General features: G+C 38.2%; 1 protein-coding gene across 3 annotated transcripts in view; it reads right to left on the bottom strand.

Annotated features, from left to right (window-relative positions):
* The window catches only part of kalrna (kalirin RhoGEF kinase a), a 96,121-nt gene that overhangs the window by 42,593 nt on the left and 25,543 nt on the right, over positions 1-27,985 (bottom strand). For all 3 annotated transcript variants that reach the window (XM_072445018.1, XM_072445016.1, XM_072445017.1), the window contains exons 2-14: positions 18,781-18,855; positions 15,666-15,780; positions 12,621-12,813; positions 11,564-11,737; positions 11,398-11,481; positions 11,125-11,256; positions 9,976-10,098; positions 7,532-7,654; positions 7,025-7,216; positions 5,553-5,684; positions 5,031-5,129; positions 3,997-4,128; positions 39-161 (exon numbers count right to left, since the gene is read on the bottom strand). In XM_072445018.1, the coding sequence (XP_072301119.1) occupies positions 39-161; positions 3,997-4,128; positions 5,031-5,129; positions 5,553-5,684; positions 7,025-7,216; positions 7,532-7,654; positions 9,976-10,098; positions 11,125-11,256; positions 11,398-11,481; positions 11,564-11,737; positions 12,621-12,813; positions 15,666-15,780; positions 18,781-18,855 (1,697 nt within the window). The remainder of the gene's footprint in view (positions 1-38; positions 162-3,996; positions 4,129-5,030; positions 5,130-5,552; positions 5,685-7,024; positions 7,217-7,531; positions 7,655-9,975; positions 10,099-11,124; positions 11,257-11,397; positions 11,482-11,563; positions 11,738-12,620; positions 12,814-15,665; positions 15,781-18,780; positions 18,856-27,985) is intronic.

Here is a 27,985-nt window from a genome sequence, read left to right as displayed (position 1 = left end):
AATCACAGTTTTTAATGAACGCATGACAAAATACTCACCTGAGCAACATCTTCAAAGTCGTCATGCCTCTTCTGCAGGGCCCGCGCTCTGTGGAGGGACTTGCCCACTCCAGTGTGCTTACTGAGGAAGGCCTCTCCATGGTTCTCGATCCAGTCCATCACCTGCACAACAAGGGGCATTGTGAGTAGTACAGCTGCACCATTTTGACACAAAAATTCTATCGCGATAAAACATATTTACAAAAACATTTTGTATTGTATTTAGTATTGCAATTGTAATTCGATTTTGTCCAAACTGTAGGATTCTGTTCAAAGTGTTCCATGTAACCAGGTGGATTAACATGTGAGAGAAGAAAATTATGAACTAATGAAGTAATGAACAAAAATTGCAATTACAATTCGATCACGATAGTGATTAGCACCCACGTCCCTGCCTTCAGCTCCTGGAAGCTCAGATCCACACACAGCTGCACAAAATGGTCTCAAGTCTCATGAATTAAGAATGGGGCAGATGAAACCTTCATGATCGGTCTGAGAAATTAGGTCACAGCTGCTCAGAAGGATTAATACTGTATTAGATGACTATCAAAGAAACTGAAGAATAGATGGTGGAGAAGAATACAATCTGGACCATTCCTTATTACACCTTTATAATACATGTATTACGCATTCATTGTTATTAAATCATATGCAACTTCCTACATGACGCACCATTTTTCATAACTCAGAATCACTAGAATTTGTATTTGTAGACTTTATTTGTAGACTTTACCCTCATTGGTAAATTTGTCTGCTCTGGCCAGGCCCTCTGAGGTTATGGGCACCAGTACCTTGCTGGAACACTAGGACGCTCCTGTTTTTGGGGTTTGTTTTTGGGAGAATCCATAACGCTCAGAGGAAATCACAAGAAAGACCCAGCCCGGTCGAAACCGGGAAGTTCTTGCCTCAGATCACTTTTGTGCCTTCCATCCATGAAAAAGGTGCACTATGTAACTTTCTTTCTTTCTGTCATTGCTTTGCTAAGAAGGTTCCACAGTATTGGATTAAACACATATATCTCTCACACAATAAGAATGCATGTTTAAGGTATTCATGAACAACAGCTGTAATTGAATAAAGGTTTGTTGCCATACTGTGGAACATTCCAGGCAAAGAAATAATCTCTATGGAGTCAAGAGGGTGTTACAGAGAAGTTACATAGTGCTCATGTAAAGCGCTGTGATAACTTATTTAATCATAACTTATAACCATTGCAATAATTTAACATTCTTTTTGACACAATAATTTCAGTTGCATTAAAACCAAAATGATAAATATGTTAATGCCATAATATATTTGTCAAAGTAACAACTTAAAAGAGACAAAACTAACACTAAATCAAGCTTAATTTAGATGAATCATGAATAAAATCAGGCTGTTTCAACATTTTAAAATTAAAAACTGTGCATTTCTGTCAGATAAAGGGCCTTGGTGTTATTGCGCTATCGATTATTTCCTCAGCCAATATTGCAATCTAAATAATGTTGTGATATATAATGTACAGCACTTTAAAGCCATACTGATCACTAAAAGACCAAAACGCAATGCTCTGAACAATTGCTTTTGGAACAATTGCTCTTTTCTAGTTACTATCAAACCCTCATCAAGCAACAATCAGTGACCATTATGCCACGCTTGATTTATATATATACATGAATATTCAAATCTATTTTCATGTTTTGTCTGTATCTTGAATTATTAATGAATGAATGGCTTTAACCTCAGGCTGATTGGCGCTAACTGAAGCCCTCAGACTGAATTACCAAACTAATACTTTATCACAGCTCTGTATTGCCTCAAAAACAACCATCTTCTTGAAAACAGCATTACCCCGCCGGCTTCTGCGCTGATTTGTGGGCTTTTAAGGAGTAAAATCTCAGGGCTTTAAACGTGCCGTAATCTATGACCTCAGAGCAGTGAAGTCAGTCCTGCCGTTGCCACGGAAAGAGGTCAAAGTAAGGTCGGGGCGGACTGTAGCACGACTGCAGCTGGACCATCTGCCAAATAAAACCGCACACCTAATAAGCTCCAATCCGGGGCTTCACTCCGGCATCTCTCCCTCTGGGGTCACGTTTATACTGTGTAGCGTTACGACCTGTGCCTGGAATAGCCCCGTTTTCTTTGATTTATAGACCATTGCTGCGAGCTGGCTCTCTCTCCCGCTAGTTGTTCTCACTTTCACTTCGTCTCTTAACCTTCCTTCTGTGTACAAGTGTCTCCATTGTCTGTCCCGGGAGTCCCATACAAAGTGATGCATGACGATTACACTTGGCAAAGGCTCTTTCTGGATGAATTTATAACCTACTGATATGATCTCTTATTCCCTCCGTATTCAATTGTTTCATTGTCTCCAACTCTTTGGCTCCCTCGTGGGGGACGTATAAACGTTTGCATGGCGCTTATACTTATGCATTCATCAGAAGATTTGCAGTCGGCCTCATGCCCAATTTTTCTCCCTCTGGAACTTCTTCTACACAAAACATCCACAAAGATTTGAGTTACAATGCAAAGTCAATTCTGTATGCTACCGGAGTCTTACAGGAGATGACCTCAAAACAGGTTTGGTTTAGTGTAGCAGCAGCTGTGGGACAGATTTATTACCGATGTCAAACTATATACTTTTAGTGTTAAGGCCGATTCAAAGCATACAATGTTTCTACTTTTAATGGAAAGAGTTACTTAAGTGTGGTTGTTTTTTTTGTAAGAAATTATTATTGCACACTAATTATAACCCCTAATACCTAAATTGGTCACTTTACCACAATCCTCTTTAGTATGGGTGACCTACAGCATGTGGCCCTTTGAGACGCAAATTAAAAACCAACACATAATTCAACTGAAAGACGACTTGAGGCTGTCCCAAAGTGACTTTGCTCCAGTGAGTTTCCAGAAGCCGGGAGCCTTTCATTTCACCCGGTTGCATTACTCACAGTCTCACAATCGCATTAAAAGAAGTGTAATAACAGAAAACTCTCCACTCCACTCACGATGACAGTCTCAGTGGTGGCTAAAAATAACTCTCATGAAATACATCAAGCTAAATCTTAAATCTTAAGCCCCTATATTCAGCTTCCAGGAATCTGGGTTGATGCCTTTCCAAACATATCACATTGATGAAAAAGAAAATTGAAAAGAAATTGGTACGAAAGAAAAATAAAGAAATGGCATGTGACAAAGCAGTTTAAACTTATACAGAGAGCAGAGATTTTAAAAGCAAATTTGGACTATATATATATCAACTAATGCATCACGATTCCATGATTATTCTCAATTATTGTCACTAAGACCAAACAGTGAAATCCTTTATGAAATCCGACTTTCTGAATTAAAAATGTATAAACGGGAAGATAAAAAAGTACTTTACATGTAGTTTGACTCTTTGGAGTTTAGATTGAACTGATATTACTTACTCTGCTGCCTACAATTCACAGTTCTTATGATTATATTGATACCTGAATAATCATGATTATCAATGAACCCAATAATCGACAATATTGTTATCGTGTATATCACTACTTCCACAATACCCATGGATAATACTACAATAGAGTTTAATTATTTACACATTTATACTTACTATTTCTCCAAAAAAGAAAAGGTACTTCAGAGTTTATGTGAGTAAAGGTATTATGCTTTATCCCTTTTTGAGTCAAAAGTAACATCTGTGATTTTCACTGCTGTTTGGGTAAAGTTTATCACACATAGTTGTCTCCTGACTTGATTACACGCTTGCATAAAAGATTACACGCTCCACTGTGGTTTGAGTGAATCCTAGAATTGTGGGAAAGAAGGACTACTGACCCAATTATGCAGGGTTCTGTTTGACTTGTTTTAACCTTCTGCTCCAGGACAATAATACCCCCAACAGCTCTAAAAATATCCACTCACATCCGATTTGTTCTTGCTATTTTCAGTCCCGCCACCTGTTCCTGTCGCAGCGTGCTATAAATAGAAGTACCTGTTGTACATCCTGCTGAAACACACACAGCTGCAGCCTCTGGTGCAGTCGCACTTTTCGGTGCTGCCAAATATTCTCCAGACGCCGCTGATGATGGAGGACCTCATGAACCACGTCCAGGATACAGTGAACCTACAGGAAACCAGACAGAACAGGTACAGCCCATATTCGAGTATGGAATATCAGTATTCAAATTGTAATGTCTATTCTAACGTTATTAAAAAACATCTGCTGGTACAAACTGAAAATGAACCCACTGTATTACTCCTAAACAGATATCCTAATACTTTTTCCCCATCTCTGTATTAACATTATTATAATCTATATGATATAATACAACACAAATAGTATTTTTAATTTCCTTTGCCAAATATAAAACTACTTTTGTCATGGATTTCCAATGATTTGGATAAGAATCTTAAAAAATAAATGTCTCCAACTTATACTATTCACAAACTGACATTGTACAAGGAGATATTTTCCACCACATGAAATGGAATATTTCATTTCAGAACTGTAGATGCAGATCATGTCAGTGAAATTCAAATCAAGAATGAAGCCTCATTATTACAATTAGTTAAGCGGGGCGGTAGACAGTAAGACTAATAGATGGTGACAGCTCAAATGAAATAGTGCATACCTTAATCATTTGACTTTGTGGAAAAGTAAAATGAAGTCAATGGTTTCATTAATAAAGTTGACTACAATTTCGCAGTATACTTTGAAGTGAACTTTAATGGCATGTGTTGTGAGGATACCTGATCAGTTATATCTCTGTATGATGCATGAGTGCTACAAAAACATAAATAAAAAAGAACAATAGCAACCTGTGTTTTAAGACACAATATGAAACAACACGGTGATGTTAAGTGAACTAAACAAATCCTGTTCAAGTTACAGTGGTCACAGGGAAGAGGTGTTGGTACAATCAAGAAGAGAAACAGTAGACATTTTATTGTTTCCTCAGGATAAAGCATAATCCTCATGTTTCTCTAAATACCCTTTTTTAATTGGGATAAAAAGTCAAGTCTCACCGCTTTGGAGTAATTTGCAGTTGCCGTCAGCGACTCGGAGTTGCCAGGACTCAGGGGCCTTTGGAGAACGTCCAGCAGGGCTTTACCATCCTGACTCACCTACATAAATAAACAGGTTAAAATAGAAATACACCTAACAACCAAATCATGCTTTGTTTGCAAACCACGCCTGTAACTATGCACCACATCACTGCAACAATCATTACATTTTCTATCATTTTCAACGTTTTGAAACATAATTGTCTTAAACACTAAAACGTATAGGAGTATAGGAGAAAAGTAAAGGCTGTAGAAAATGCATCGCCCTCTTGCCTTTCGGAGCTATAAGATATTCTCACCACATAAAAACAACATTTCAAATCATATAAAAGCACTTCTGCTGTGTGTCAGGTTAACAAGAAAAGCGGCTCGCCTGCCAAGCTCAACCAACACAGCCTGAAACTGAGATGTTTGCTTGTGCGAATATGGATCAGATAAGATGGAATTGAAAAAGAGTGCTGCAAGAATGTTGTGTTGTTTTACCTCAGTATAGGCCTGCGTGACCTGCTCATAAAGGCTCTGGTGGCGGTGAATGGCCAGTTCTAGTTCCTGCATCTCAGTGGGCAAACCTCCTTCACTGCACACTTTGCACCAGGCTTCCACTTCAGACAGGAACTAAATGAACGAGATGGATACACAAGGTAATATACCAGTAATTCATAGTCACAAAAGTTACAAAACAAGCCATTAAAATAAATATAAGATAAGAGAAGATAAGATATGCCTTTATTGTCCACACATGGGGAAATGTTGGTGTTACAACGCAGTAGATACAGGGGGAAAGGACACATAACTTATAGGAAGTTTAAATATAAGTACTCTTATAAACAAAACTCGTATTAACAAAACGCCTGTAAACAGGACCTCTCATATCTTAATAGGGAATGGAGGGAGGAAAATAAAAATAAAATAAAATAATAATAAAAATAAAAATAGCTGGCACAAGACAAATAATACTAATAATAATGGTCAAGTAAACACTCTTATTTACATCAGTTATATGCACATGAATATGACATTAATTGCGTATGAATATGACATTAATTGCGTGTGAATATGACAGTAATTGCACGGTATGAAGGTATCTTATATCTTATCTTATTCGATTTTTTTTTTTTCAATCAAAGCTTTGTTTTTACTTGTTAGCTGATACTGTACACGTGTAGCTAATGTCAGGAGCGCAGCAGGAATCTAAACGGCTAGATCTGTTGCCATGTCAACCGTCCAAGAAGTGGCAGAGGAGCCGTTTGATCAATTAAATAAAATTACACGCAAAGATGTCTCAATTATGCAACATGTTCTGAATCGGTGCCTAAAGCGGAGTCTGTGCTCCCAAAGGACTGTTTGCCCATCGCTTCCTGAGATGAGAAGACTTTGGTTTCAAACATTCCTTTCTATTTGATCAAAATATAACACTTGACTTATTTCACACAAACAGTATTTTAGACCCGCAGGCGTAGACTTCGTTGGACAGGACAGTAAGCACTGATAAGGGGGTGAAAGATGGGGACAGACATTCAGAACATTTCAGCTTGTATAATTTTTTCTTACGCTGCCGATCTCAACAGTAAACAAGTTCTACACAAATTACAAAGCTGTTTATAAGCTGCCCAGAGGAATGGTGCGTTGTTGTCTTGTTTGTGCACATAATCATTGAACATTTTATACAAATCAATCTACTTTGTATAATATTTGAGTGGTAAAACTTTTCGGATTTGACTGGAAGTGCCAAAACAACAGATTAACCAATTTTAAGAAAAAAGAGCGTGCAGAGTACGGTGAATAGCACTTTTCAACAGACTCAAAAAAAGCAGAGAAAAAATAATAAATCAAAGAAGTCAATTCCAAACTGTATATTGCATTCAATAACCAAACCATTTATGTTAATTGCAAAAAAACATGGTCAAAGTGTGTTTAGTCAGTAAAAAAGAATCACGAAATGAACCATGTCTCACCTGTTCTGCTTTTTGGTGAAAGAGAGAGGACATGGCGAGGATGGAGGAGCGTTCATCCAGAGCAGCAGCAAAGCTTTTCCAGTTCTGGTCCAGCTGACCTGAGATCTGCTTGATCTGAGTCGAGGCGTAGTGACCAGCCTCGGCCAAGCGACTGGCCACTGACATGATCCTGTTGATGTTCACATAGGCATTCTGGGAGACAAGTAAAGATGTTAGTATACTTTGCTCTCTCTGTCCACTGATGCTCAAATTATAGACAACATCAAAATCATTTCCCTTGAATTAACAGTTTTAAACAATTTAGAGCTGATTATTCCATCCCAAACGTAATCATACAAATCATCTGCGGTTTATAGTCAATTTATTATCTATATTCTTAACTGAGATTCTCTAATGACAATTGTCATCTTGGCTGTTTTATTCTGCACATTGACTTTATTAATAGACAGAAAAATGAGGCCAATTATGCATGTACAGTGTAAAAAATGAGACACAGACTTTAGTTACCATGGAGTTCATTGCAAAGTGATTGTGTTGGGTTTGCAGCTCCACAGCGTGCTGGTAACTGCGACCAATTTCAGTGTGACTCTGAAGAAACACCTCCTTATTGTGGCGGATCCAGTCAAACATCTAAGAGAAAGAAATACAAGGAATATTGACTAAATATTTGAATTAACAATGCTAACAATCCTTCAGGGTCACAAACCATATTGAGTTTATAAAGGGACATTTTACATATTGGCTCCTTGGCTTCCTTTTGCAATGTTCTATGTCACAATAAATACAAGGCAAGGCAAGGCAAGTTTATTTGTAGAGCACATTTCATACACAAGGCAATTCAAAGTGCTTCACACAGCAGGAAAAATGCATTCAAATCACAAAGAAATTACAGAAACAGAAATACAATAAAATTAACTAAATTAAAAATTATCAATCCAACTGATTTTCTAAACTAATAAAATCACAAACAAAAGAGAAGAGTGCAAAGAAAAAATCCTTTCAGTCATATGCGCAGCTAAACAAAACTGTTTTTAGCTTAGATTTGAACATTGTCAGAGTAGAAGCCTGTCTCACATCTTCAGGAAGACTGTTCCAGATTTTAGCTGCATAAAACTGAAACGCAGATTCCCCATGTTTTGTCCTGACTCTGGGCACCAGCAAGAGGCCGGTCCCTGAGGTCCTCAGAGTCCGAGATGGTTCATATGGCACTAACATATCCAAGATGTACTTTGGTGCTAGGCCATGGAGAGACTTGAACACAAGCAGAGCTGCTTTAAAGTCTATTCTCTGAGCCACAGGGATATACATACTGTATACACTATACAACATCTGTAAATATGTAATAATACATCTATAATAGATCAGAATCCCACATGTGAATATAGTCTGTATATACTATACTTTTATTTGTAGAGGTGGGACAGAACAAGAGTTGAGACAGGAGATTAGGTCCACAAGACCAGCTGTTGACATAATTTCTAATAAATAATTGCATGGGTCAGTTTTGGCATCACAATAGAATTATTTTGTATATATTTTTGCACATTTCTGAACTCCTTTTGGAACTACGGCTTCTTGCTTAGGCTAAATGTTGCCATTTTTAACTTGCAATATCTTGTCCCATTCCTGTTTATTAGAGAAATTATAGTTTAACATTGTCAAATCTATTTCTTTGGCTTTGAATCCAACATTGTTAAATAATCTGTACATGCACACATTTCCCTGTTGTGACAGCATTTGATGTGGACAAAATTGATTGTCTTTGTTTGATTTTCTTTGTACTACTGCCAATATCTACAACTCCTGCATGTGAATTTTATAGCGGGAATCAAAAAGAAGAGAAAATTATGACAACATAAATTTAGTGACAAACTTGATTTCATATAAAACTGTTGTTTTGTTTATTCGCTAGTTATTGAAAAATAAACTATAAACATAATCAGTTTACATATTTCCCCTACACAGTTGCATATTCTAATTCAAACCATGATAAACTTACATATTTTCTCCAGGCTTTTTGACTGGTATTTTAATTGAGAAAGGAATTCAAACATTTACTCACAACCACAGCAAATCACTTAACTGTTTCAAAAGAAGTATTCGTGGCATTTTTTCCCTACTGGATTAACCACTTACGGTTTTTCTGTTTACGCAATGGATGTATTATTACTGCCAAGAAAACATCTGATACTGTGTACTCTGTAGAAAGTGAGAATCCGAGTGACCGCGATAGTTTAGTGAACATACCGTTTCAGTCTGGTCTTCTGATTTCAATATCTAAAAATGTTTAAACCAAATTACAGACTTAATTTGACCTAAATAAGTGTCCGTGTTTCACTGACAACAAAGAACCTTTCAAGCATGTCTTACGTTACCAATAAACATAGAAATGAATGCATGCATCTCTTCTCAGAGCACAGTTCTCATTTTTAGGAAATACATTTTAAGAGTCTGCATTGAAGTTGTTTGTATGTGTACAAAAGAGAGATGACGGGTAACAAACAGAAGTTAAGAGGTCTAAATAGAGGAAGACTAGAGTTTAATGCATGGGAATTGAGTCGAAACAGAGGCTGATCTGTTGCAGAGACTCTTGTTAAAAACCGAAAACAAAAAGCTCTATTATGCCGACTTATCGCTGCAGATGCTTCGTGTACACTGACTGTATAATGATCATTTCAGGCCCCACGCCGTCAGATAAACAATAATCAACTGCAAAACACAAACGCGAGCTGCAGATTTCTCGTATTTATTACAGCTTTTAACGGTCAGCGTGATCTCACCAGGCTCCACTTCTCGCTCACAGTGAAAGCCTCAGAGCTACAGGGGATCTGAATAATTTAACATCATCTTTATAATGCCATCACAACAGGCTGCTTACATCTGCTTTGCTTATTCACCATTCTCAACGTCGCACTGGTAGCAATCACGGCATTAACTCCACACGCACTCACCTTTTCGGCGTCTTGTTCAAAGAGTCGCAGCTGAAAGCACTGGTCTAACTTGAGTTTTCGGGCGTGCCACATCTGGTGAAGGTGCTGCCGAGTGGAGTGAAGCTTATCGAGAAGACTTGCCACCTGAGAACACGAGATACAACATAAAGAACAATTCTTTTTGACTCATCTGTTAACTTTTTAGCATAATTGTTCAAGAAAAATGCAGTTTAGAGCTCTTTGTCAAGCTCAGAAGACAGCCCTGAAATACATTTACACACCTCAACAGTATGTATAATTCATAATTCAAATACCACACTACAATTGGCGTATGGTTTAAAAGTCTGATGGTTTGTCTTATGGTTTGAATGTCTATAGAAATATTTGATCCACTCCAGGGCTACACAGTATATTGCACATCACTAATGCAATAATCAACGACAAACAAAATCATCATTTGTCTTATGCCGTTTGAATTGGCTATGATTTTTTTTTGTTATGAAAGAGTTTGAGGAATACACTAAAGGGCCATATTGCGTATCAAAATCCTTTCCAGTATTGTACAGCCCTGCTCTGCTACAGTGTAATACGCAATAATTGGCTGTAAAACAGTGCACAGAAGCTTGGTGTTTTGTCGTTACGACTGAACCCTGCGGCGGCTCTGACATGCTAACATGCAGAGAGAGCGTCTTATTAGTGCTAATGAGCTATGCTAACAAGCTGTGGGCCAGACAAGGTGAACAACAACTGGCCTCACTACATGTAGAGTGAGCAGGACTTAGGGTCAAACAAGACTAATGCTTAATGTCACAGGCTACATATGGTTTGACTGGACTGGACTGACCGAATACAGAATGGATTGTTATCAGAGTCATACTTTCATCAAAATGTTCCCATAGTTGACCTATTCATAGTCTACGTTTTGGTGCCTAGTTTGACAATAAAGTTAACCATGAACATTATCCAGTCACAGCAGGAAAACCATTAAACTACACCCAAAAGAGAGCAGGATGCCAATCTGCAGCTACTGACTAATTAAACAGTTCTAAGTGGTAATTTGAAGTAACCCATTTAAGGAAGAGGCCAAGTTTAAAGATAAAGAGAGTATTTTAGAATTATTTCATTTCTGTCTTCTTTGTGAATGAACAATAGTCTTATTTTTATTATTACCTTAGGAACCAGGCTCTGGAAGTCGGCAGAGCCAGAGATACAGTTTCTCCCTGAGAACCCATCACTGGATCGAATACACTGCAATAATCTCTGACCTTCCTGGTCCAGCTCCTCCACTGGAGCCTTCAGCACCTGAACCACAAACAAAACACTGTTAACCTGCTCTGAATGTGTAGAAGTTGTCTTCCATTTAAATTGTAACACATAGAGATGGTTGCAAGGCTAAGAATGTCAATTTAACTGTGTAATATTTAAGTAAATCTGAAACAGAACCTTCTTTTTCAACTGTGTGTGTTCCTCTATCAGCCGTCGAGATCCTTCCACATCTGCAGGAAATTCCTTCTTAGACTGAAGCTCCTGTACACAGTCATTTTACATTTGTTAGGTCTTCAATAAATGAGTCTAGATGTAGTATATTTAAATAACTCCAAACCCTCACCTGTAGATCCTCGAGTCGGGACAGCAGATGAACCCCGTTGGACATGAACTCCTCCAGAGACACCCTCAGGTCTATCCACTCATCGTGGTTATAGTCCAGAGACCCTTCGAAATCATCTGTCAGCTGAGAGGGGTCCACCAGTTTAGCCAAACCCTCCACTGACACCATACTGGTCTGATGGACAAGAGGAACTTGAATTAGTCCCATTATGATGTCCATAACAATTAAACCAAACAAATACACAATACAAGCTCATTTTAAAGGGGACATGTTATGCTAATTAAACTTGTGAGGTTTTAATCTTCATTCCTCCTAATTTGTTTACTCAAAGTTCTATTTTGATTGATTGATGAGGATTCGGTTGATAGACAATGAATAAAATGTAAAATAGTGAACGACTTATGAAAGCATAATATGTCTTTAAATCTCATGGTGAAAGTGTTGGTAGTGAAGCAGGTAAGGTAAAGTTCTAGTTGACCTTTTAAAAACAAATTAAAGAACATTTGCACATTTTATTAGAAAATGAACTATGTACTTGGGCCTCAAAACTCCTGCCGTGGACACAATACATTAATATCTTTGGAATATCATTTTAGCTGCAGGAAAAAAAGACATCACAAGGAAATGGGTGACACAAACCCCCCTGACGGTCAAGGACTGGACTCACAATATAACAGACATTAGATATATGTAAAAAAAGGAAAATTGACACATTTTAAACATTTAGAGCGAGATGTGACATGTTGTACCGTAACTTTATTTATGTTTTATCATATTGTGCCATTACTATTATTATTTTCCATTATTTGTATTATTTTTTTTTCTTTTCTCTCGGGTTTTGTCCCCTGTTATTATGTGTTGTGCATTATTAAATTGAAAAACAAAAAAAATATATATATATATACACAATCTTTTGCATAAATGATTCAGTCAAATCTCAATACTGACACTGGATGCCAAATAAAGTTTCAAAACAGACTCACGCCAAGGTAATATTAAAAACTATTACTCCAGCTGTCTTCAGGTCTAGAATGAACCATTATTAAAAGCCACAAACCTCAAAAGAGAACTTAGCGGTGCCAAAGTTGGTCTTCTGCTTCTGCCAGAAGTTGTCTGGTTTGATGATGAGAGCCACACAGATCTCTGCGGGGAAGTACTCCTGCAGAGTCTTCAGCAGAGGCTTGATCAGCTCCCATTTGGAGCCGCGCATGTCAATGATTACAGTGAAACCGCGCTTGCACACATCCTCACTGCAAAACACAACAGAGACAACAAAGCAGACAAGAAGTCCTTTTAGATTAATAATGCTGGTGTACGTTGTTTTTAAGAAGCAATAGTGGCTTAGGAGAAAATCATCAAAGTTAATAAGTGCCACTAATACAATAAAACGTTACACATTTATTTCATGATCAGATTAAATAACATATTCGATGCCTCCTTTTATTGTGATGATAATGTAAAGTACCGGTAATACATTTTAATTATATATTAACTATAAGCGTTGAACGAACATAAATCGAATTGAACTGAAATAAATGTGTTAAAATAAATACTATGTCATCAGAATGTTAAAAATTCCACTTTTACTAATAATTTCGATGATTAACTGACACCGGATACAAATGCTTAGGATAAAAAAGCATAACAATAAGAAACCAGTTCGAATTCCCAGGGTAGAAATGACCAAAATAGGAAAAATACATCTATTGTGGGCTCAACATCACTGTCAGTAAAACCTAAAAATCAGGACTTCGCCTTCATCACAAATGTTAAGTCTCTGTCATAATTTCCTATTAAATAAACAAATCATGTAAAATAAAATGATAAACGTCTTCAATCCAGGCTCTGATCTCATTCACATGTACACTACTGGATTTATCATATTTTGCAGGGTTAATCCCAGTTTCTCTATTGAAATCTCATTATCTCACTTTTACCTACAGTCCAGAATTTAGAATGTATTTGTTTCCAAACTTTTAAAGGGTCTATAAGTTCTCCAAAACTCCCATAATTGCTACAGCATAGAAAAAAGACAACAACAACAACAACTATACAATGCCATTTGGCTTCCGCAGGGCCGTACTTCCAGCTGCAGCTGATTGGAGAGCACACAAACACTCTGTAATTACCTGCACCCTCCCAGTTTCTATTAATATAAAAATGCTACATCGCCACATTCATTAAAACCTGCCGTCGGGAAGAGCAAACGTCTCCATGGAAACAGCAGTTCGATTAGCAGGAGGCACCGGAGCAGGACTGATGGAGTCCGGATAAACGGCCTGATTTTGGGCTAAACAAACCATGCATAATACGAGGGTACTTAAAACCCAATGTAAGGACATTTAATACTTCAAACCGTACTTTGGTGAAGTGATTAACACAGTCTGGCTCATTTACCTCACTGATATACATGACCATTAGTATCAACTCACATTAGGAGAGTGGATTTCAGGCTTCATTCATTCATTAGGTTTAACTAGAGCTGGGCATTATTACACAAATATTGATCGATTTTATTGTTAGGCTTCTCAAAAACAAATCAAAATATCTTACAGTAATTTCATGGTCATAATCAATTCAGACTTGACTTGACTCAGGCATGACTGAACCTCCATTCTCAATTGCCCCACCCTAGTATTAACAAAGTGATTTATATATGTTTTAAATTAACTACAGGCCTTTTAGGAACGATCTAATCAGGTGTATGGCTCGCTCTTTGGTTTATGCGTTTGGAAACCAAATCCAAAAGACAGAAATGTGGCGAGATTCTCCAACAAATTTGTTTTTGGGTGATTTAATTGTTTTCTCCCACAGTGAAACACATGTGCTCTGAGAATTATTTACAGTGATAAACCTTAAAAACAAACAAACCCCTTGCTTACACAGCACAAGTTCCCTCCACTGTAACCAGGACAGAACGGAAGGCAGAGCTGAAGCCCCTCCCACATAACATCACACACACATGAAATATTATTTACACCCTTTCTACTAATAAATGGTTAACTTTTCATAGTTAGTTTCATAGTTAGTTTCAATTGTCAAGCATTGACAATTGATAATTGTCAATGCAAATGATTTGTGGCTCACATGACCACTGAAACCTGCGAAAATGAAATTTTAGATGACCAACGTGGAAAAGTCCAGGTTTGCCTCGGGAAGAGAGAGGATACGGCATTGCGCAGGTAGGTCAAACAGGAGATTTACCGTGTTTTAGACTAATGGGCAGACTAACGCTTCTAAGTGTGCAAAACATGCTGGAGAGACTGGTAAACTTATTTAATGTGCGTCTGAGAGGAAAGGAATTGACAGGGAAACGGGCGGGCGCAGCATGCTCTTCCCGGACAGCGCACTTATGGAAGCACCCGCTCTGTCACAACAAACAACACATTCCATTAAAGCAAAATTAAAAAAAATAATAATTAAAAAGTCAATTTAGCTTTGTCTGTTTAACATTTTGACTCGTGTAACAGGATTGGCCACTTGAGGTTTCTGAAGGCTGATGTTCCCGCTCAGGCAGCACAGCACGCCTTGTCTCCTCGCCACTTTTGGACAAAATAAGAAGAAACTGTCTGAAATTGTCACGGTGTGGGTGTAGCAAAGAGCAAATAGATCTATCCTTGCGCCCAGGGGAATCCATTACTTTTCCAGGGCGTTTCTTTTACCAAACCCCTGATAAACACCATCTCACACAGATTGCAGATTGTCTAGTTTGTGGAAGTGAAAGGTTTTGCTGCTGAAGCCCCACAGCACGTTGGTCCATCCCCACAGTGAGAAGCAGCAGCAGATGAATGTGTTTTAGTATTGACATGGACAGACTCGCTGCTGTCTACTGCACACACTGTACCTTTCATGCTGATGCTAATGAAACGCAGCTCTCGCCGTGCTGCAGTTTTGGAGAAGAAAGGGGCGTTTGATTTCACCACGAGCACAGCCATGAAGCACTCCACATGCTCTTCACCCTGCACTTCAATGGGTTTTTTCTAGTGTCATTCACAAAGTGGTTTGGGCAGTCGGTGTGAAGAGAGGGATTAAATGCCAGGGTGGGTGTCGCGTGAATGAGGTGAGTTGTGAGTAAAAAAGTGTGTGTGAGAAGGTTCTGTACCTGGGAACAGTCGACAGGTAGGTCACAAGCCTCTTCAGCTCCTCGTGCTTTATTCGGTCGTGGTTACTTCTGGCGGGAAACGTCACGATTGGTCCTCCTCTTTTATCTCTACCACCTGTAACGGATATTTTTGATTGAAAATAAATGTAGTAATTCAGTCACAAATGGCCAAAAGTCAGAATACTCCCTTTGCTGGCTTCAAATCTAGAAAACAATATTGGGAAAGGATGCTACTCCGAGTTATTTTGAAGAAATGATAAACAAAAGTGAGACAGAGATATATTGATGAAAATAATCATTGATATGCAGTATAAGTTTTTTTCTTCGGCTCAAATGTGTGACCTGAATTCAATGTCTTTGCTGGGTATGATTCAGCAGAAAGTAGCTTATTAATGTGAGGTGACTTTTGTCCAACTTGATGTGGAGAGAGCAACGTGTAAACACAATTGTTCCAAGATATTGCTTGTTTCTTGGAAAGGGAAAAGAGAAAACTACAGGAAGAGTCTCTACTTGACACTGTGGCTGTTATCAAAACAAACCCACAGACTTACGTTTATCAGAGATAATCCTCACCGTATTTTACTTTAATGTCTCTGGTATCTTCACTTCCTCCCACCAGACCATAAACACACTCGCTCTTCCTCTGTGTGTGATGGATGAGGTGAGTGGAGATGTTTTGGATAGATTCATGTAAGAAACACAAATCAAACTGTTTATAAAAGTGAGTATGATTGGGCTGGGAGTGCACTGCAGTCATCTAGAGGAGGAATCTCCATGACAGATTTTTGACTTAAACTCACACTCTCATTATTTCAGCAGCTCTGCCTCCGGTGAAGCACAGTGTCTTTTATTTATTTATTTATCTATTTCTGGATCCCCATTTGTTATCACAGCAGCAATGACTATATTCCTCCACAATATATATGGTGATTATAAAGGCAAAAGATTGGTTATCAAATTTGCTGTGAATTAAAATAAAGAAAATGAAGAAAAAAGATGGTGGAAGGTTTTCTCCACAGAGATTATTGCTTTGCCTGAGAGTTTCCTCAGTATGACCATTAAACATAGCCATCTCCATGGGGACAAGCATGAACCAGGCCATTTGCAGGTTAGACCTGTGGAGAGCCAATCCAACTCACATTAAGAAAATGCCTTCAAAAACATAACGATGGAAATCTTTAGGAAAAATCTGAAGACAACCAGAGACATGGAATTATTTGCAGTGTAAACGAAGATAAACATTCATTCTCTCATTTCATAAATTCTACTGCTATACTGTATATTTTCATTGATACTGATACTTTAGTTCTATGGATTTGCTGATCCCTGACATGGATTGATACAAGTGCAGAGACTGAAATGAGCACTTTTTACATGAAAAACTGATCCAGACACGAACGACAGAACCACATAATACACACAAACATCATGAGGCATCAATAGTACTTGGATGAGAGACCGCTAGGAACACCAGGTGTCACAGTGGGGCGGCAGTAGCTCTAGTGCAAAATGCCAATGTGTCCTTAGGCAAGACACTTTGCCTGGTCTGAATCTGGTGCCTGAGTGTTGGTGTGAAAAGCACTATATAAATATCCATTGTAATAATTGGATGCTTTGTCCGGTGGCACAACCTAAGTAACATTCTAGGTAGATTTTCTTATCTTTTGAAATGATTTTTCTGGCCCCACGGCTCCTGTGATTGGACAGCTGCAGTATGATATGGGAGGAGAGAGGGCACAGACAAATGGATGAGGCCAGGAAGAGAACCCACAACACTGCGGTGGTAGCAACTACACATGTGCAACGCCCCCAACCACCAAGTCACAAACGTTTTAATGTCAAGTTGCAATGTCATGCGTATGGACTTATGGCAAAATTCACTTTCTTATCGCACGCATGGTTAGAGTTTCAGGAAGTCCAGTGGTGCTGAATCTACTTTAAAGGCTTGTTTTGGCACACTCACTTATGAAGTGTCTACCAGTCCACATCGCCCTGTCGACAGCGTGAAGAGGCTGTGAGGAGACTGCAGACCTGTTTCGTGAGTCTCTCTCCTCAGGGTGGCCTGCTCCACAACAATAATCTCTTCTGCAGTCAGGCTTTATGAAAATGTAAGTACAAGATGCTACGCTACTGTACACCGGAGACACCAGTGCTTTGCCAGCTGTGTGTATCGTCCGGGAGTGATACTACACACATCTGAAATACACATTATGCCATGAATACCAGTGTTCAAAAAAACTGTAAATACTTTAGAGGAGCGAGTATTGTAGTGTAGCTGTAAGTTGAGTGCATTATTTACTCTTAAACTATAGGAGCATGCTTCAAGTCTTCTGTGGACTTTATGATTGCAAGACAAAGAAGCAGGAAGTATTAGTTAGACATTAGTATATGTGTCAGTGACACCTCAGCATTCAATTATGCACAGTAGACATATTGGTTTACCAGGCTACTTTATACTGCATTCATTTCCTTTTGTTAATGAACAGCAGAACAGCAGAACCTTTCACGGGAGTTGAAGTGCCCAAACAAACCAAAACAGAAATAGTGACAAAGAATGGACATTTTTGACCTATTTTAGCAGAAATATGGACTATTTTGTTTTTGAAAAGTGTACAGATGGAGGTGCATTTGTGGAGGGGAAGATGTCAGTGCTTTTCTCTCATCTGGATTTAACAAAAGTTTGACTTGTCTACTTCAGCTTTCAGTATTTGTCTGAACATTATGTCTCTACCTCAAAGCGATCCTTTGAGTGAGAAACATCCCAGATGCACTGGAACTCACTTCACAGTGCTACAAACGCTATAAATGTGGCAAGAAATATAGTTTTGATCTGCTCTCGAGACAAGTCACCTTCAAGGCTAAACATACACTTTTTCTGACAATAACCTACCCACAAGCAAAGGCAAAAAGAGGGATGCTGCTAAATATGGACCCATAAATGATCACGTTTGGTTTCAGACAATGGTCCCTTTCTCCATCTTAGGTCAGTGTGTGCATGCCCATTGTAGATAGAATTTCTGTCCCACTGTAATTTAGATGTCTCTTTGAAAGGGAACTGCCCTCCTAACCTCATTAATTTTGGCAGGAAATACCAGTGACCTCCAAACACACTCACCTGAGACAAAGGCCACTTTCTCCTTCAGGATGGGCAGAACATCAGATGCCTTTAAGCTTTCGGTCCTGAGAGAACCTGAGAAAAAGCAAGGAGAAATAGACTGTCAGTGGAGCTTTAAGAGTTTGCCATAAACTCTATTATCAGATCAACGTTCACGCAAGAAAGAAAAGTCACGTTGAAGGTAAATATTTGTGTAGTGCTGGTCACAAATTCACAAAAATAACATTTGCCCTGAAAATAGATGCCATAAAAGCTATATCTTTATCACAAAACCTTAGACTAGAGTTGTTAAATTCCTTATTCCTTCTTACAATGTCCATAGACAGTTTGCTCCCTCCTGCAGTTCATCTGGTGTTGCCCGTCTGTCATGTTACAAAATCTCCATTTCTCCAATATTCATGAATACACTGTCTGCCCTTGCACCACGAGCCCAACTGCCCATCTCTCCTTGAGTCTGCACAATACATGACTCCCCAGAATGCTATGTCAACATAAATGTAGAGTGCATATACATAAGCAGTGTAGGCTTTCAATTTCATATTCATGCAACAACTGACCTGTAAAAATATATGCAACAAAAGGAGCCTGGAGACAGCTGACATTTGCTCTAGACAGTCTTTTTGAAACTAAATAGTACTGTTTGAGGTCTTTGAAGGTTACATACAAAGTGTTCGCATTTGATTTGACTTCATACACAATAAACGTAGAGTTGATTAATATATTTCTAACGCATTTCTCTTGACCCACATCATGGTAAAGTTACGCCACAGGAAAACCTCTTGATTGTGATTGTTGTTTTGATGTAATTACTGCTTAGCAATTGATTTACAGTAATAACAAGATTTTATTTATGTCATCAGCCAGAAGCGTGAGAAGTGTACATGTAATCAAAAAAACAGTGCAAAATTACTATTACTGTATTTGGTGCAGCTTTATAGACACACAGACAATAATGACTCAAGTGTTAGGCAGAGGACTCGGTCTGACTGCCAAAATACAGTTGTGCAGATTGTCCCCAGATTTCATTTTTCGAAGATTGCAACAAATATTTTAGTAAAACTGTTTCTGTAAACCATGCTACGACAAATATCTTTCAAAACACTGAACAAGTACAATAAAAGGGAGACAATTACAAATTCCAAGTTATACCGATGCGTCCAGATTTCACAAGATAGAATAAAAAAAATATATGTAACATCAAACTTTCTATATATTCTATGGTTGCATGTTTGGCCCTGTGAATAAATGATGAATCTATGAACTAAAGTCAACTCAAGGACATTTGTATTCACCCGACGACAGCGACGGAAGAAAGAGAAGCAACAATAGATCTTATAACTGGCCAATGGCAACACTCTTCCATTCTAGCAGTTTAATCCAGGAAGAAATCAACAATAAATCAATCAATAAATGTGAGTACTGTAAGTGCAGGACGTTTAAGAAACTCAAGAAGGAAACAACAACTTTTTTGAATAGTATCCATCTGCAAAATGTGTTCTTTTGCATTGACAAAGACTGATTTGTTTTTGTGGGAGTTGTAAGAAGTGAAGGGAGTCTTGCTGCTGCCAAAGTCATCATCTTTTGTCTCCAGCTCTGAAAAGAGGAAGTGTCAGAAAGCGTGCGCATGAGTTTGGGAGACATTTGTCCATTACCATCGATTGAAAAGAGCGTTGTCATTACAGCCGACACGGGAAACTGTCAGTCACAGCACAGTCCGTTGGCCAGCACAGCAGAAGTACGTGTTCGTATGTAGTTCGGTGTTTAGGAACCCTTCCATGAGCCAAGGTACTTATTTTGATTGCTATAAAACCAAACTTTATAAGATTTATTTTACACGGTTGGTTAGCGCGCCTTCATGGTCATTTTGGAGCCTGTAAATCATTATAAACAGCAGAGGTGCAATGCAAAGTGCCTTGACTGACAAAACAGATCACAATTAAAGGGCCCAAGTCTGACTGTGGGATCAATATTGAGATGTTTTTTTGTTTTTTTACTGGCATAATTTGTCTGTTACCCTAATATTTTCATAAAACTTGATTAAAGCATGATGAAAAGTGCCTGGTTTTATCATCTCTACACAGGGCCGGACAGAATAGAACCAAAATAGAACGCATTATTAGCATTATTAGCATTATTTCCATTGATCCGCGTGTTTTGTCTTATTGAAATAAAACATAATCTTTTTGAAACACAAGAAATTGTCAATGTTTATTCCTAACTCCAAACCACATGCTTTTACAGACAGATGATTGGTTAGAGCACAGCACATATGTCAGGCTCTGTGTGGCCGCCGCAGTGTAGTGAGATCATTTAATGTCCCCCCTGCTCTCACCCCTCACACATTCATTGCCATGATTACTATTCTGTCCTAGATACAAGTAAAATAAATATACTACTATTTTAACTGACGGATCTCTGCATTCATTTAATTGTGAATATGCTCTGGGGGAAGGAGATTTATTTCCACACACAGAATATTTTGCTCAATGGCAAATTTATAGACTTCTGGATAGTCCATCACATGAAAGAATAGCACCTTTTAAAACGATGTCAAGGCCCATGCTGTAAACTCAACACAGCATTGACGAGCCACAGTGTTCAGACCCCTCAGTCTAAAGCTCAAATATATCAAATGGCACAACATGTATTTGGTTAGTATTTTTTCATTTGACTTCTATCATCTATTGCTTAATTTATCAGCATTAATCAATAGATCAATTGCTCAATTGATAGGCTTTACTCAATGTTACATCTACCCATCAGGACAAGTATATAATAAATAGCTTGACAATATAATAAATAGATTGACAATAAAATAGAAATAATGAAACATGCAGTGTAAAAATAAGCCTTTAAAACTATTATTTATGCACATTTGGTTAATTTGTCAGTCCATTCACGTTTTGTCTGATACGTTTTGTCTAATACTTGAACCTCAACCCAATTCAGCACATTTCAGATGGATTGCCATGATGATGTCTGGTAATTTCCATGAGGATAATTACAAAAAAATCAAAATACCAATTTTTTGTAAGTGTAATGTGTCAAATACAAATCCGGTACAACAATTTGTCCTGATACTTTCCCTGTAAGAACCAGCCCTAGAATACAATTCCTTCTATTCTGCCACCTCAGCAAATACCATCATGGCAGGGAAAACTTGTGAAATCTCAAGTTACATTCAAACATCTTGAAACATATTCTAGCTATTCTGGTTCTCATGTATAGTAAAAGTGTGCTTTTCGCATATACAGCTCCCCTTATCGCTGACTTCAAGGTTTACTGGGCACATCTTTGATCTTGCAGCATGTGTTTTGCCCATCACGCTCACACAGGCCGTGTTTGTACAGTAGCAATACAGCAATGATCATAGCAGCATGCGACTGTTAAACGCACTAGACCAAACAACGCGGGGCTAGTAAATTGACTTGAAGAGATATACATACAAACATCGGAGCTAAAGTAAAGTTAGTTTGACCATCTTGACGTTTTCTGCCACATCAAAAGACCTAATTACGATGGGCAGCAGTAAAGAAACAAACCAAAACATCTGCAAAGCATTGATAATAAACTAATGGATGAGTTTTCTTTTTTTGTTCTCAGTGAAGACTTCAAACACTGACCAAGAATAGTATCTGACTAATTAAGGGTCACATTTAAATGAGTCAACTGGCATTACCTTAATTATAGTAACGTAATTAAGAAGAATAAACTACTGAATAAAGTTTGATTAAAAAAAATGTGATGCATTGATCACAAACATCTAGAGGTAAGTGATGTCTGCAGTCGATGAGCCAAAAACACCAAAAATATCTGAATTTAAACCAGTAGTAGTGCACTTAAAGGCGCAATGGACAAGTTTTCGGCGTTTTGAGAACTCAGGTGGAAGTGCGCATGCCACTCCCCCGTGTGGACTGATACAACACACACGTGCGTTTGTTTATTAGTGCAACGGAGCACATCGCATCTCTCGTCTCTAGTAGATTTCTGTCCACTTCTGCGTCAGCTCGAACTGTCTTTGTCCGTCTTCATTTTGCCCCGTACACTGAGGGAACTATATTATGATAGATCCATGCGCTTAGGCACGCGGAAACGTGAGGACGAGCCTGACGCGGCTGCAGATGAGCGGTAGGTGCGTTTTATGATTGACACGTGGCAGGACTAATCGGCAGTCCACGCCACGAGGAAATAAGACTCAGATTTATGCCCAAAAAATTGTCCATTCAACCTTTAAATATAATTATAGCTCTGTCACAACAATATACACTTATCGGTCAATAAATGAAAGCAGGAACAATATTTTTCAGTCTCAATATTGTGTGTATTTATTTATTTATATCAACAGGAAACGTTTAGTTATTTTTGGGTAATATATAAGAATTTCACATTTAATTAACATATAGGAGTAATAAAAGATACTAACTAAACACTTAAGAGTTTCATTCTGCTCTTTATTTATTACAGCTCATGAGTTTTATCATTTGGTTCATTTGGAATAGGATTTACAGGGATTTTTGGTTTACTTTAATTTAGGTTTAGTTTCAATATTATCCAGTGTAATGCATAATTTAACCATTAGGCTATATTTTGCACTTTTTAACAGAATTACAATGCTCGATGTGCCCCCTTTTTCTACAACAATAAACCCAATTTTCTTTAACACAATTATGAAGACTGCTTTGTATAACTACATTGTAACTGCACCGTAACTCTGACAAACACTTTAAATACTTCTCCTTTTCCTGTTTTAACTAGATTTTCCAATTGTCTTGGCAGCCATTGTATTAGATGTTTTATTGTGGGAAAACTTGTTTGTTGTTCCAAATGAAGTAAATGGAGATGAAGCACAAAGGAAATAGAAATGGCTGAGAAATGGTCTGAAAGTAGGAGTTTCCAGGCAACTGAAGAAAAAGCCTTGTATTACTGCGGCAGCTTTTTAGCACCAAACACAATGAACTCCTAATAACCATGAACGACTAACTGCACTAAATGGTTCTTCTCTGGCTTCATTTACATGCGAGCAACAATGGCAGCAATGTATTCAAATTAGGCTTGCTTCAGACACCGTGTGAAGCAGGGACTGGAACGCTGCTACGCTCAGTGCCTCAAATGCACTAGAAGTTCACATTTAATTTAAGGCATTTTTGAGACTATACTTAACCAATTGTGCGTGGCATTTCCAAGCTCGGTCTTCCAAAAAATCTTTTTAGTGCTTGACATTTTCCCCCAAAAGAAACCGACATAAAGTGTGACCAAACCAGTGTCAAGTTTGATTTATTACAAAGTGAAGAAAATAGGACTTAAATGAATTGCTCTGTTAGCACCTTCAATAACGCACCGAGTTTGCATTCGACAGTGCGCGGGGACGTCTCCAGGGCTTCTACCGACAACATTTTCTGAAATAGTTCCACACGTGAATCTTTGAGAGAAGAAAACAGAAGCTGATGAAGTATACAGACACGGTTGACGGAAACTTAATGGAGAGACGTAAAAGCATAGAGTAACTTTTGGACAAGAAGTTAATAAAGATCTCAAATGTGGCAGATGCATAAACTCCAGTTGAGTTTGCATTGTTGTAAGTTATTTTGTTTGACAATTAATCTGACCAGAGGAGGAAAAATATAAAATCCATGGATTACAACGACATAAGGGCTTGGTGGTATTAACAAAAATGGATGTCTCAATACTTTTTCGAATACCTAAAAATGATATAATCTTAATTCAACAAAAATATGTTAAAACATGTCTATAAGTTCAGTAACAGACAAATATGAATGGACAGTACATTTGGACAAATGAACAAATTACACAGAAAAGCGACTCTTTTGCTTTTTTCCCATTTTTGCTCCATTTTTACTATAAAGGATATGCACAATATTAGAAGGTTGGATAGCTTCAAAACATCATTCACAATATTATCAATTTTCTGAAATATTGCCCATCTACACCTCTCACACACTCGCCTAGCAAAAGCAATCGTTCTGTTTGACCCCAGGTTCAGGGTGGAACAGACCATGAGAAAAGCCCCGCGAAGGCTCGATGTCATTGTGTGACCTTCAACGGCTCAGAGGAACACCAGACACTGGAAGAAACAGGTTCACCTACATTTGGGCTAAAAATGGCAATGGCCCATTATCTCCTCACTATAACTATAACTAACTAAACAGATACATATTTTTTTAAATGCTGAAACACTGATGTAAAGCGCCTTGATGGTAGAAAGGCGCTATATAAATGTGACTATTTACCTTTTTTTTTTTTTTACCAAGGTCACTCTCTGTGAATGGCTTTGCTTAAGGTGTGTCAGTGTGTGCATGTGTGCATGTGTGCATGTGTGCATGTGTGTGTGTGTGTGTGTGTGTGTGTGTGTGTGTGTGTGTGTGTGCGTGCGTGCGTGCGTGAGTGCGTGCGTGTGTGCGTTCCATGCTATGAGTGTGTCAGAGATTGATTTTACAACCGTCTCTTCTCATGACAAAGAGGCAGGTTGTGGTCAGCAGAAGACTGAATATGAGGCGAAACCCTGAGCCGTGTGACATGTGAAAGGTCGGAATGCCACCCCCACGTCACCATTAACACTTCCCTCTCAGCCCCGCCCCCCACTGGACATGTGAAGAGCGGCGCATGATGCCCCGGAGTGCGCAGCCATCACCAAAATGTGTTAGACCAAGATAAGGGTCAATGTAATGCCTTCATCTTTAGGTTCAGTCCACGTTTAAGAAATGCTGGACATGAGATGGTGAAGGTGACACTGGGGATGAGGAGACGGCCAGCAGACGTCAGCAGACTTATTACAGCTGTATAAATCACTGCTGAAGTGATGCTGGAGATGACTTTTTTTTCAGCTAAACGTAACTACAGCCAAAACCATAAAATCAGAGTTGGACCCAGCCAGACCAAGAGGCTTATGAGGACAGTGTCTGAGGCTCGGAACCGCAAAAGAGGAGGACTTCAAACTTATATTGAGATTTAAAGCTAATAATTGATAATTTATGAACCTTTTAGATGCAATGGAGACAATCTACATGTTGTCATAATAGTCAAATTTCACAAACAAACACAAAATCGTTCAATTATTCCTCGTAACAGAGAGAAAATGTTAGATTAGTCTATGAATCAATCTGAGGTTTAGGCGACATCGGTATTATGCAATTGCCACCCGTTATTAGCGAGAAGCAAATCAACTTTTTGGGGGTTACTCTTCCCATGTACAGGAATATTTTGAAGAACCTGTCAAAGAGAAATGTACTGTATTGCAATACTGTGGCACCACATGGAAAAAACTATGACTTCAGTTTGAAATGTTTCTTGGGCTAGTGTGGTGATTTTGGTGGTCTCTAAAAAAAAAACCTGAAAGAATACACAATGATTGGCCCATGTCTTAATTAATTAATAATAATAAAACTATATAAGCCAGCCCAAAACAATAGATTGTAAAGTCAGAGGAAGGCTTTATGCTGAAATGTGTGTGTGTTGTAACCAAATCAAAAAAAGCTATGCAAGTATCTCTGTGTTAATATTTGATTCATATTTAACAATTAAAAAAAAGATTAGACTCAATACTTGAAAACAATCATGCCATAATAATGAGTAAAGTATTCATTTTTCCGTAAAATACTTAAAAGTGAAATAAGAACCATTTATGTCATGTTTTAGACCAGATCTAATATACATCAAGACAATTCTAAAACTATTCATGAATGAGCCAATGTCGTTTATTTATGTTTTTTTCTATTTCAGAATAGACACATAGTAACTAGTTTCAGTATCAATAAATATAATATTGAATTTGTATTTATTTGTTTTTACTTACACATTGAAAATTGAAAATGGCAAAAGGAGAATACTAAATAGCTTAAACGTTTGCCTTTGTCTTATTATCCTTTTTGCATGATGCTTAACCGCTCTATGAAAAGGCCAAACTGCCATGTGTATAGTAGGTCAATCCCCTGTTAAATTCAGGGACAGGTTTCCTCATGGAAAGCAACAGGTGATGTGGTGTGTAGACTTCAGCTGCTGCGACACCACTGAGCCCAGCACATGAAACAAGGACAGCCCTTCATCAGTCGCTCATGTAACCATACTATTATTTATACATGTGTGGATTCACATTTAATGATCTGAATTCCTCCACTGGCTGTTTGTAGACTCACCTTCATTTGAGTGTTTCAGGGGCTGGTCCTAAACTATGGAACTCTCTTCCTCTGTACAAAGCAGCTAATTCTGTCGAGAGTTTTAAATCATCGCTAAAAACGTTTAATTCAAGCTGATCTAGACATTTTTATGACATATTAAGTTACATTTGTGTTCATTCGTCTCTTCCCGTCTTGTGTTATAATTAGACCCCCGGGTTATTGACTGTGTGCAGCATGTGCAGCAAAGTAAATAAACTAAAATACATTTGATCTCTGCCTCGACCTTCATCAGAGGGTAAAAATAATGACTGGAAAACACTAGATGTCAATTTCCAGTCTACTTAAAGCACAGTACGTCAAATAGATTAAATGCGATACACTGAATAAATGAAACGGGGGAAAAGAAAAGCTTGTAAGTAGCGTCCTATTATCAATCATTTTGTGCTCGGTTTGTCAGCAGCATATTCCACAGAGGCCTTGGATCAGGTGTGTTGAATCCTTGAGCACAGATAGAAGACATTCACTCAAAAAGACCAATATTAAACAAAGTAAGCGCGGTTAATTGCCAAATAACACTTTCACATCCTGTACATTTTGTAGGCCTCAGTCCATATCAGCCTCTATTAAAGGCTCTGATGTACAGCTTTACAAACAAACAGATGTTATAGTTCTGCCTTTTTCTCTCTTACTTTCTTACTTTCTTTCTTTCTTTTGCATGTGATATCAAATTGCACCGAGCACACGCACACAAGCAGTGTCAAAACGCATTTCTATTTCACGTTTCATTTAAAGATTCAGTTCCTACAGAAACGCACCCTGTGACAGTGTCTTGGCTTAACCTGTGTGGCTGCATGCGACTGTGATTAAGCACCAGCCTGAAACTATTACGGAGGATATGGGTCTTCACTCCAACATCTGGGAACCACTAGATCAAACCGGAGCAAACTTGGATCTCTCAGCTGTGCACACTATGACATGTGATCAGTATTCAAGTCCAGATTGTCAACAGCGCAATATGTCCAGCTCATTGTGTTGCAGTGATCACGGCGCATGCGAATACCGACTAGACTCGT

This window comes from Eucyclogobius newberryi, unplaced genomic scaffold (assembly GCF_026437365.1).
Source record: "Eucyclogobius newberryi isolate DKJ021-1_F unplaced genomic scaffold, fEucNew1.0.hap1 SCAF_14, whole genome shotgun sequence".
In the NCBI taxonomy this organism is placed as follows: domain Eukaryota; kingdom Metazoa; phylum Chordata; class Actinopteri; order Gobiiformes; family Gobiidae; genus Eucyclogobius; species Eucyclogobius newberryi.
This window is presented reverse-complemented; position numbering and strand designations above follow the sequence as displayed.